Source organism: Miscanthus floridulus, chromosome 19 (assembly GCF_019320115.1).
Source record: "Miscanthus floridulus cultivar M001 chromosome 19, ASM1932011v1, whole genome shotgun sequence".
In the NCBI taxonomy this organism is placed as follows: Eukaryota; Viridiplantae; Streptophyta; class Magnoliopsida; order Poales; family Poaceae; genus Miscanthus; species Miscanthus floridulus.
This window is the reverse complement of record NC_089598.1, coordinates 109,816,977-109,828,070: the sequence shown is the minus strand read 5'-3', so window position 1 is coordinate 109,828,070 and position 11,094 is coordinate 109,816,977. Positions and strand designations below refer to the sequence as shown.

Sequence of the window (11,094 nt, the reverse complement as noted above, 5' to 3'; positions counted from 1 at the left end):
TTTAAACCCAGGTGGACAGTTTTTATAAAAAAAAACCTAACCAATTGATCTAAGATCAGTTCGCTAATTCATAATGTTTTGATGTACATGCAAAATTTCTGGACGGGTATATTGGCTTCCAAATCCATTTAAAAGCAGGCTAGTCGTGTCTAACCGGACGTGGCCCCAAAGACAAAAAAAATCCCGACCCGACCCGACCCGACCCAGCCCACATCCGAGGAGCCACCGCAACCGCATGCCACTGCGCCGCCTCGCGCCTCTCCTAGCGAGCCCGCGCCGCCGCCTGCGCTCCTCCCTAAACCCTAGCCTCGCCGCCATGTCCCCGGCCGCCGCTCACCTGACCACGGCCGCCGACCCCGACGAGGACCTCTGCGCGAGCGCCGCGGGGTCAGAAGCTCAGGACCTCGCTCCGGCCCCGCCGCTCCCGCCGCCGCCGGTGTCCGCGGAGGAGCGGGTGGAGCGCGCGTGGGCGCACTGGAGGCGGCTGGGGTCCCCGCGGCTGCTGGTGGCGCCGATGGTGGACAACTCCGAGCTCCCCTTCCGCATGCTGTGCCGCCGCTACGGCGCCGACGCGGCGTACACGCCCATGCTCCACTCTCGCATCTTCTCCGAGAACGAGAAGTACAGGTCCATGGAGTTCACCACGTGCAAGGTAATTGGTGGTTAGGAGTTTCCGACCCGCTACCGTAGCAACTGGGGTCTGGTTTTAGCTTAAGGTGGATGATGTTGTGTTATGCCTTATGCTTAATTCGACATTACAATACAGACAGCTAGAATAATAGCTTTTCTGTAGATGCTAATATGGTTAGACAGTTTTGCAGTTTGATTCTAATACACTTCCAGATTTAATTGATAGTTCGGAATGGGCAGAATTTACTGAATTATTAGGCCCATGTTTGGACCGGTGAAACAAAGAACTGTTATGCTTGGTAACGATTGTTTGTACATTAGAGTCGTTTCACAGTTACATGATTCAGTCGACAGTTGCGTGACTAGGTCTATTCTTCTGTTACTTTGCAGAGTTTTTTTTTTTTTTGTTTTTTTGTTATGAGTTGTATTTATCTTGCACGGAATGTAATGTCCATTGCACCTTATACAGGAGGACCGGCCACTTTTTGTTCAGTTTTGTGCCAATGATCCTGACATTTTGTTACAAGCTGCAAAGATGTTGGAACCATATTGCGACTATGTTGATATCAATTTTGGGTAATGTGCAATTCCTTAAGCTGCTGCACTGATTTTTTCTTCATATTTAGTTATCTAGTGCTTGATTGTAATTTACTCCACCTTTGGAATGGCATAAATAATTTACTAACATAAACATCATGTAGGCCTGGTGCAAGCGGTAGAGTCTTACCGCCTGTGACCGGAAGGTCCCGGGTTCGAGTCGCGGTCTCCTCACATTGCACAGGCGAGGGTAAGGCTTGCCACTGACACCCTTACCCAGACCCCGCACAGAGCGGGAGCTCTCTGCACTGGGTACGCCCTAAACATCATGTACTCCTCTACAAAATAATCTGCCCTGGACCAGTGTAATAAATAGACAGCTATGGGCATTTAACGGTAGGGTTCTCCTAAGGCTAAAATCTAGCTATAGCGGGCTAAAATGGTTAAACTGAACGTGAGTACAAATAGCAGCATACTGCCTAAAACAGCTATAGCGACACCTTGTCCTGGACAAAGTCGTTGAGTAACCTTGTTAATGGTGCCTCAAGCGTGATATTACTGCTACACAAGGTCACAGGTGATGCTAATGTGATAAACAATAAGCTACCATGCTAGGCCATTCTCTGCACACTCGACTCAAAACCTGCTGCTTTAAATTTATCTGCCACTAACTGCTTTCTTAGCTTGCTTAGAGCACTAGTGTTGAATCTTCCATGGCTACATTTCTAGTTAACATATATCATTTCCCCATATGTAGTATTGCTTGAAAATATTGTTCCATACTTTTCTGAATCGCGTTAATATATTGCCTTGCAGTTGCCCGCAGCGTATTGCAAGACGGGGTAACTATGGAGCATTTCTCATGGACAACCTTCCCCTCGTAAAATCGCTTGTGCAGAATCTAGCAGCTAATCTTCATGTTCCAGTCTCAGTTAAGATTCGCGTATTTCCACGACTGGTAGACACATTAGCCTATGCAAAGATGCTTGAGGAGGCTGGTGCTTCTCTTGTGGCTGTCCATGGTCGGACAAGAGATGAAAAGGATGGGAAGAAATTTCGAGCTGACTGGGATGCCATCAAGGCTGTGAAGGATGCACTTAGAGTACCCGTTCTTGCAAATGGAAACATCCTCCATATGGAGGATGTGAAGAACTGCCTGGAACATACTGGTGCTGATGGTGTGCTTTCAGCTGAAACTCTTCTAGAAAATCCAGCACTTTTTGCTGGTTTCAGGACAAAGGAATGGAAAGAAGATGGTGATGAGAATGGAGATAGTGGCTTGGACCAGGCTGATCTAGTGATTGAATATTTGAAGCTGTGTGAGCAGTACCCTGTGCCATGGAGAATGGTTAGATCCCATGTCCACAAGATGTTGGGGGACTGGTTTAGGGTGCATCCAGAAGCGAGGGAGGAACTCAATAAGCAAAACAAACTCACCTTCGAATGGTTGCATGACATGGTAATGAGGCTGAAGGAGCTCGGTGGAAGAGTACCACTTTACAGAAAGGAGAGTGCACTAGAGACAACATTAGATGGGCTAGCCTCTAGCAATGCCTGACAGGTTTGATATCTGCCGCCTATCATTATTGTAGTTGGAGAGGAGCAATTGATGTAAACTGAAGCATCATGTGCCAAGTTTTGACCTGTTATAGTACAGATTGGAAGATACAGTATTGTTGTACTACAATTAAACCTCTTGATTGCTATTCAATCAGTATATTTTTGAGCAGCTACAATACAACGGCTCACCTCATTGTTGTAACAGCTGACATGTAAATTTTGATACACCAATACACCATTACACGTTCTCAGATAATTTGGATTTGCATTGGGAAAATTGGTTCTATAGCATCGAAAGGTTGCGACCTCCGTAAAATACCACTGAAAGAGTTTAGCTCCGTAAAATAGCACTGAAAGTTGTCACCGTAAACTAAAAATAGCACTCTGTCAGGTTTTACACTCAGGAGCGTTAATTTGACCTAGACTCCAAAAGTTAAGTGACATTTTTGCCCTTGCCTTATCCCCATCCCTGTCCGCATACGGGAGATGCGTCGCGCAAGTGAGAGCCGCGCCGCAAGTGAGACAGCCGCGCCGCGCTCGGTTCTGCCTGGAAGTGCCGCCTCCGCCCGTCCGCCGGCCGCCTGGGAGCTCCGAGGGCCTCCTGCGCCGGCCGCCGCGGCTTACTCTCCTCGCGCAGGTCGCTCCCGGTGTGGAGGCCGCGCCGTCCGCCGCGGGCTGGTACTCGCGCGGAGGCTGCGCCGCCTACGCCGTCCGCCGCGGGCCGCTCGTCGTGCGGAGGCCACGCCGCCTGCACCGTCCGCCGCGGGCCGCTCGTCGTGCGGAGGCCGCGCCGCCTCCGCTCGTCTGCCGGCCGCCTAGGAGCTCCGAGGGCCTCCTACGCCGGCCGCCGCGGCTTCCTCTTCGCGCGCAGGCCACTCCCTGTGTGGAGGCCGCGCCGTCCGCCGCGGGCCGCTCGTCATGCGGAGGCCGCGCCGCCTGCGCCGTCCACCACCTCCTCCTCCTCGACTGCGTGTTGCGCTGGCCGTGACTCCTCCTCCAGTGCGCATGCGGTGGAACAATGCATCGATCTGAGATCCCTGACGGGTAAGAATGAAACCCTAGTTATCTACTTCATGGTTCGTAGTACAACTGAAATTTGTTACGAAGTTTGATTCGTGTGTGCGATTTCACGTGGTATGAGGATGGTCACCGATGAGAAAGGGCATCCGGAAGCAGTGCTAATTTTTTTTGCACTGCTAATAGACAGGAGAATGCCAACCTGTTAAAAACGTGTTCAGTCCATATTTCCATATTGGACACTAGTGTTGGAATCTGAGAGAACTTACTGTACGACAGGAGGCAAGAATTTACTCTTTATTTGGCTATAAGTCTGTTAGGAAAGCTGTGTGTATGAAACCAGGATCTCTCCAACCAACAGAACGAGCAGGTTCTCCTGCACAAGTACAGTGAGACAATTCAGGTAACAAACTGAAAATAACCCAGTAAAAGATTCTCTGAATCCTGCAGTTTCTTGCCTATCAGAGTATCAGGTAAATAGCTTGGAGGCTTACTAAATACAGTAGAAGGGACTCAAACTAAATTGGGACAACAGGCTACCAAAATTAGCATTTCATGTCTCCAGCAAATATCTAACGAATAGAATTTTGCATTTTTCTTCCATTGACCATTTTTGTTCTGCAGTACTGGATAGAATGTTCATATAAGCCATACCGCAGATGCTATCACGAGCAAAAGTGACGGTGCCAGCTGCAGTGCGTACCTGGGGGCTCCATTTTATTTCCCATTCGACAAAGGGATATGCCTCATTGATATCATAGCCACTTGTCCATGTTACAGTCATCTAGCCAACACACGAGAAATTTGAGAGCGTGCGTGGTTGCAATTGGACCTTCTAAGCTAGATTCGCCTTATGCAGTAACTGACATTCGAGAGTCCACCAGTGAACAATGCAAATGAAAAGTCTTGGCGCTGGTTGATCAGCTGAAACTTCAGTGTTCCTTTCCCAGACTTTCCGTAATCTGATGAGTAATTTGCAAACTGGTACTGAAACCAGCATATGAAGATTTAAGTCCGATATTCATCAGAAGAATGTGAAGATTACGCATTTGTTTGTTATAAACTAGACTATCACTGGGGTTGTTTGGTTATAAACTAGATTACGCATTTTATTGAACTGTTGCTGTATGAAAAAGTCATGTACTGAACCTATTTTGGGCATGTGTTGTTCTGCATGTGTTGGACCAAACCAATATGGTTCCTGTAGTGTGAACTTATTTGGCCATGTGCTTGCAAGATGTGTTAGTCAATATTAGTCCATGTGTTGAACCAGAATATTTTTTATGTGCTTGGTCAATATTTAGTGCATATGGTGACTTGTATGTGTTGAAATGCTGTCAGTGTTTTTAGAGCTCCGTACCGGTTTGGGGCTTGATTCTTATGTTTTTAGAGCTCTTGTAACGGTTTGGGGTATTTTGGTCTAAGTTAACAAACCTAACGCTCAAATCTAACAGAATGGTACTTTCAGTTCACGTGTGCATCTTTCAGTGGTATTTTACGGGACCGATGTCTTTCAGTGGTATTTTATGGAAGTCGCGATCTTTCGATGCTACAGAACCAATTTTCCCTTGCATTGTTCTTTGGAGACTCCACAAAGCTCTGTTAGACCGCACTTATGCAGGCATGTTTGCACACATGTTCTGCTGCCATATATTTAGAACCTCTGGCGTGCAATGTACACAAGCTGGAATTTGTAACTATCACCAGGCTCTCCGGTTGCTGTATGTATATATAATATAATCTAGAATTCTCTCTATTGGTGCTTATGAACATAGTGTAAATACTACTGCTGCAGCAATGACAAAACCATGTACAGTACTATCAATGCTGATGGACGCAAGAAGAGAAAAGAACCCTACTGCTTGCCGATCTGAAATGGGCAAATGGTGGTCATTACAACAACGGTTCTTCGAGCAGCTCCGGCCGCCAATCTGACTTCTCGGCGTACATCACCCCTTCATCGTTCTTGGAGAAGGTCAGCCGCACGTCCCAGTGGAGCGACCTCAGGAGTTTCTCCACCTCGCCGACGGCGCCGGCCTCGTCGCGCACGATGATGCTGCCCCCGGGCCTAACGATCCTGTCCACCTCCACCACCACCGGCAGAACCGCGCATCTGAAGAAGACGGCCATGTGCGTCATCAAGCTAGAAAGAGGATGCGAAGGAGACAGACAGACTAGTGTTGCTGCCCACTGACCTCTCTTTGATCTTGGAGAAGAGGTGATCGGCGTGCAGGAGGTCATAGGTTCTCGGGTAGGTGCTGAAAGACTCGCACCAGTCATGGTAGATGCCCAGCAGTCCGCGCTCGAAGATGACCGGCAGCGTGTCGGGCGCGTCGACGTTCACCACGTTCATCACCCAGATCTTCTTCTCCCGGAGCGCAGCCGCGAAGCTGAGACAGAGAGAGAGGCAGCCATGGCGTCAGCACGATTATCAGAGCTGATCATGGCCAGTGGCAAGCAACAGTGATTACCCTCCGTATGCAGCTCTCATGTCCATGACGTTCCTGACCCTGGACCAGTCGATGCCCAGGCCGTTGAGGTAGGACCCGTCAACGACGCGCCACCAGTGGTCGTAGTCCACCGTGAAGTCCTCCGGCGCCGGCTTCCCGTACACCCCGGCCTGCGAGCCGTTGAGCCAGTACGGCGGCGCCCGCACCCGCCGCGGCCACTCCGAGGGCCACCGCGCGCCGCGCTCCGACGGGCCCGTCGGCACGCGGTGCACGCACGAGTTGAGCCGGATGTACCACGCCGCGTTCGCGTCGTCGTCGTCGGCGCACATCGGCGGCTGCTGCCGCTTCCTGGCATCGTAGCACTCGTTCGTCGTCGGCTTCCGGTAGAAGGCCACCCCGACACCGTTGAGCCGGTCCTTCTTGATCGACGTCATCTCCCAGCACAGGGATTTCGTCAGGGACGTCATTGCTGCACGTGCAGGTGAACAGAAACTCCATTAGCTTAGCTGTCCTGTCAGCTGGCCCTGTTCGATCGGTTCATGGCCATGGCCATGGCATGGCATCGCGGCGAGTGGTCGGAACTTTACGTGCCTTTCCAGATCTCGACGTCCTCCGTCAGCTTCTGGTACACCGGCGTGGCGGACCAGACGAAGAAACCGCCGGGGCGCAGGACGCGGTTCAGCTCCAGGAGGAGAGCGCCACCTGCACGGGGACACGGCAATCTCGGCATCGTCAGCAAGGGATCTCGGACAAGGAGGACGCACAGTGGAATGGGGGCGGCGGCGCGGCGCACCGTCGGCGTGCCATGGGACGCGGCACCGCGCGCAGTGGACAAGGTCGAACGACTTGCTGGGGAAAGGCAGGCGTTTGGATCCCATGACGGCGGAGATGGCCGGGATCCCGCGCTCGAGCGCCATCTGCACCTGCGCCTCGTGCTCGTCCTTGGGCGCGAACGACATGGTCACCACGTCGCGCTCGAACAGGTAGCCGCCGAAGCTGGCCACGCCACAGCCGACGTCGAGCACCACCCGCGTGTGCTTCCCCCACGCGATGGCGCGGACGGACTGGCCACACAACGCAGAGTAACCTCCTTACTCTACATACACTTTCTACCGGAGCGATCGAAACAAACAAACAAACCATGGCCTGGTCATTGGCCATTGGTGATGCATGGTACCTGCTGCAGGAAGTCGATGTAGTGCAGCGCGCCATGGATGAACTGCGTGCCGCCGCCGGGGAAGGTCAGATACTGTCCGCTCACCTTCACCCAGTTCTGGTGGCCCTTCACCTCCACCAGCTTCGTGTGCGGGACATTGCTGTACCATACCTGCACGTACGTCGCCGCCGGCACGACGAACGGCCACGAGTCAGCAATGCATTGCCGCATGGAGATTCAGAGACGCGGACGGACGTACCCTGTCTCGGCTCTTGGGCCACTCGATGGGGCGGCGGTAGCCGGTGGGGAGTGCGACGAGGCACGTCGGGCCCTCGTCGGGGCAGTGCCGCTCCCGGTGCTCGTACCGCCGGAAGTTCTCCGGCCGCAGCTTCTTGATGGCCTTCTCGTTGTCCAGGCACGGGATGTAGTCGGCGCCGGCCTTCACGTTGCACACCCGCCACTCGTGCTCCTCGCCGCCGCCGTTCTCCCCGCCGTTGCCGTCGTTCTCGCCGCCCTCCTCGCGGCGGTCCTTTTCCCGGTGTGACTCGTCGGCCTGCGTCGCCCACGCCTTCTGCTCCTCCGCGCGGTCTTCGGCGACGAGCGAGTCCTCGGCGACGCCGTCGTCCTGACTGGCATTTCCGTCCGCGCCCCCCGTGTGCTCCGACTCCGACACGGCCGGCTTGTCGCCATCGCCGCCGTCGGCATCTCCGCTGGACCCTGACACTGACGACGTGCGCGCCTCCTCTTCGCCCTGCGGCTGCTCCCTGCCGCGTTGTTCCTCCTCCGTCCCTTCGTCGCCGCCGTCGGCCTGCGGGTCCTCCTGCGCTTCCCGGCGCAGCTGGTTCCCGGCAGCAGCGGCCTGCTGCTCCTCGAGCGCGCTCTGCTCCTCCTCTCGCTGCCTCTGCCCCGCGTTGCTCTCCTCCTCGATGCCGCCGTCCAGGTTCTTCTCCTCGACGGCAGCGACGGCGGCCCGAGCCCGCTCGTGCGGCATCTCCAGCTGCGGGTCCGGCTCCTGTTCTCGCTGCTCGCGGCTACTCTCTTCCAGCACGGCTGCTTCTCGCTCCTTCTCCTCCCCGCCGCGAGCGCTGGCGGCCTCGTCGTCTCCGGCGGCCACGTGGCCACCGTCCTCGCCCTTCACATCCTCCACGCCCGCCGCGGAGACTCTGTGCTCCTCCTCCACACCCGCCGCCTCGTCCAACACACGTTCCTCGTCAGACCTGGCGTGCGGGTCGTCCAGCGCTGCCACCTCGGCGACGGCGCTCCGGTCGTCGGGCCGCGGCTCCTCCTCGGCCCCAACGGCCTTCCTCGCGGCGGGAAAGTCTCGGGCCTCCGCCCTGCGCGGCGGCGCCGGCGCGGCCCGCTCCCTGGTGACCTCGTACGCGAAGGAGGAGCGCGTGGTGTGGCGGTACGCGGTGACCGTGGCGGCGTCCCCGTCGGCGGCCGCGGCGGAGGAGGAGGTGGACGTGAGGAAGTAGGCCCCCGCGACGCACAGCGCGACGAGCAGCGCCGTGGTGGCGTAGTAGACACAGGCGGACGCGGCGGCGGCCGACGACGCCGAGGACGACGCGACGCCGCGCTTCGCGCCGCCGGCGCGCGAGCCACGGGCGCCGCCCCCGGCCATGGATCGGTCCCGCATGCAGGGGTAGCAGATGGGAGTCGCCTGGCGCGCGCGCGCGGTAGAGTAGTTGATTGATTAGAGAAACCAAAAAGGTTTGGATGTGGCGGGGATAATGGCTAATTAGGTTTTGCTCGTTTTTTTTGGCAAACACAAGTGACGCGACGCGTAATCCCGGGAACATGGGGTGATCCCGGCGCGTCGGGGGTGGTCGGACGTGAGGATGACATGTGGGGCCTCCATGAGCTGCGTTGCTTAACAAGCGGGCGAGTGGCGTTTCCTCGCATGCATGGTGCGTCGTCGTCGCCTCCCGCTCCCGGTCCCGACTTCACCTTCGCATCATCTGTCTCTACTCCAAAAAAAATTTCTCCAAGGATTTTTTTTTGACAGTACTAAAATTTGCTAAAAAAAACTAAAACAAAAGGATAGAGAGAAGGAAAAGCCGTATGATGAACAGTTGTTGTAAAAACTCCTGCCTATAATAATATAATAAAAGTAAAAAAAACGTTAAGATTAGTTAACAAAATGAGTATACTAAGTAGATGGGAGGAAACTAACACCATCTTAAACACCTAGGCGTCCCGTTGCACTGCCACAAAAACCAAACACAGTACACACCTACAAACCTAAAAAAATGAGAAAAAAGATATAGAAAGACACACGGTATAAGACATTAAATTATCTTTATAGAAAATCAAGAGAAAAATAATTAACCGGTGCACTCCTTAGAGTTTTCCATTATCTAAAATAAGATAGTCCTCGGCCAATTCAAGGTGTGAATTGTTATTCAAGTAAAAAGCTTATTTTCAACCTTCAACTTGCACGACAATCTTATTTCCAACCCTGAATTATAAAATTAGGCACCAAACGCCTCCATGGGTTGAAAGTGGACAGATTTGGTCCTCTAATTGGTTTCAAAGGTAGTTTTCAATTTTCTAAATATAATAAAAATTGATGTCATATAAAAACAAAATAAGTTTCTTTAAATAAAAAATATGAATCTAATACCAATTTCTTCTTAAAATGTTATCCATTTGTTGGTGTTATATTTAATTTGAAGATATTTTTAATCTTATTTGTTCATGTTCTTATGTTTCATTACATAGGCAGTAAAATAATAAGAACATAAATAGATAAATTCTGAATAACTCTCACTACTATAAAATCAATCTTCAAAGGCCACAGCTATGTCTGCCTCTACGATATGGTCTCTTCTAACCAGAGATGGCATAGGCGGGCTACAATGCCCGTATTTGTAAATAAAAAAACATCACCGCCCATCATTGGGCTCAATACCGAGCCACCCATTGATGAGCTCATTGCCAATTCCAATGTGCATGTTGTCGCCTCGTGTTTATAGCCGGTACGATGTTGTTCCTGGCATGCAACACACGACTTGTACACACCAGTCTCTATCACCGATTTTTTTTATTTTTTAGCCATTTAAAAAAAATTCACAAATATGCCCCTGTAGGTTAGATTTTAAAATCTGGACTCTTACCTTGGCATCATCGTTGCTGACGCCGAGCTTACACGTCTCGGCGCCAGCGTTGCGGACGCCGAGCTCTTGGGCTCGAAGCAGACGTGACGGTGACATGGTAGGTAGCTCGGCGCCAGGGTTACTAGCGCCGAGCCTGTCTTACGTATGGGTCTCAATCCTTTCTCTCTTCCTCTCCTTCTCTCTCTCGCACCTCCCTTGCCCGAGCAGCGCACCGCCGTCGCTGCCCGCCCCTCTCCTGCCCACGGACCCCGCGGCCGCGCCGGACCCCATGCCCGTGCCGCGCCCTCACCTCGCTCGACGTGTCGCCCGCACCCGCGGCCGCCTTGGCCACACCCCGCGTGCGCCAGTGTTGTGACCACCACCGGCTGGCCTCGGCCGCGCCCGCCATGCCGCAGCGCGCCCACCGCACGCCCGCCGTGCGCCACCGTCGTCCTCAGCCACGTCCCCGCCGGCACCGGCACCTGCAGCGCCCGGCCGTGCCACCGCCGGCCCGGCTCGTCGACCTGACCCACGTCCGGCGTCCGCTGCGACTCCGTTGTCGGACAGGTAAAAATTGTGAATTTGCAATGTACGTACTGAAAGGATCAAGATGCCCAAGAGGGGAGGGGGTGAATTGGACTAATTCTAA

The 11,094-nt window shown here is 53.4% G+C and overlaps 2 protein-coding genes across 2 annotated transcripts; one reads left to right on the top strand and one right to left on the bottom strand.

Moving 5' to 3' along the window:
* Positions 1-200: 200 nt before the first annotated feature.
* LOC136528564 (uncharacterized) lies at positions 201-2,995 on the top strand. Its single transcript, XM_066521540.1, has 3 exons — positions 201-652; positions 1,100-1,206; positions 1,984-2,995. The coding sequence occupies exons 1-3, from the start codon at positions 236-238 to the stop codon at positions 2,723-2,725; spliced, it is 1,266 nt and encodes a 421-aa protein (XP_066377637.1). The 5' UTR covers positions 201-235; the 3' UTR covers positions 2,726-2,995.
* Positions 2,996-5,393: 2,398 nt separating this feature from the next.
* LOC136527868 (probable methyltransferase PMT24) lies at positions 5,394-9,088 on the bottom strand. The gene is made up of 7 exons (XM_066520723.1): positions 7,610-9,088; positions 7,372-7,521; positions 6,988-7,258; positions 6,786-6,896; positions 6,216-6,663; positions 5,940-6,134; positions 5,394-5,857 (listed from the first exon to the last, which is right to left on the bottom strand). Exons 1-7 carry the CDS (start codon positions 8,984-8,986, stop codon positions 5,638-5,640), a joined length of 2,772 nt encoding a protein of 923 aa, XP_066376820.1. The 5' UTR covers positions 8,987-9,088; the 3' UTR covers positions 5,394-5,637.
* Between the last annotated feature and the right edge of the window lie 2,006 nt (positions 9,089-11,094).

Coding starts and splice junctions, on each gene's coding strand:
- LOC136528564 (XM_066521540.1), top strand. CDS start 236: ATGCCACTGCGCCGCCTCGCGCCTCTCCTAGCGAGCCCGCGCCGCCGC. Junction 653..1,099: donor TGGAGTTCACCACGTGCAAG/GTAATTGGTGGT, acceptor CACCTTATACAG/GAGGACCGGCCACTTTTTGT. Junction 1,207..1,983: donor TATGTTGATATCAATTTTGG/GTAATGTGCAAT, acceptor ATTGCCTTGCAG/TTGCCCGCAGCGTATTGCAA.
- LOC136527868 (XM_066520723.1), bottom strand. CDS start 8,986: ATGCGGGACCGATCCATGGCCGGGGGCGGCGCCCGTGGCTCGCGCGCC. Junction 7,522..7,609: donor GGCCCAAGAGCCGAGACAGG/GTACGTCCGTCC, acceptor ACGTACGTGCAG/GTATGGTACAGCAATGTCCC. Junction 6,897..6,987: donor CGTCCCATGGCACGCCGACG/GTGCGCCGCGCC, acceptor GTCCCCGTGCAG/GTGGCGCTCTCCTCCTGGAG.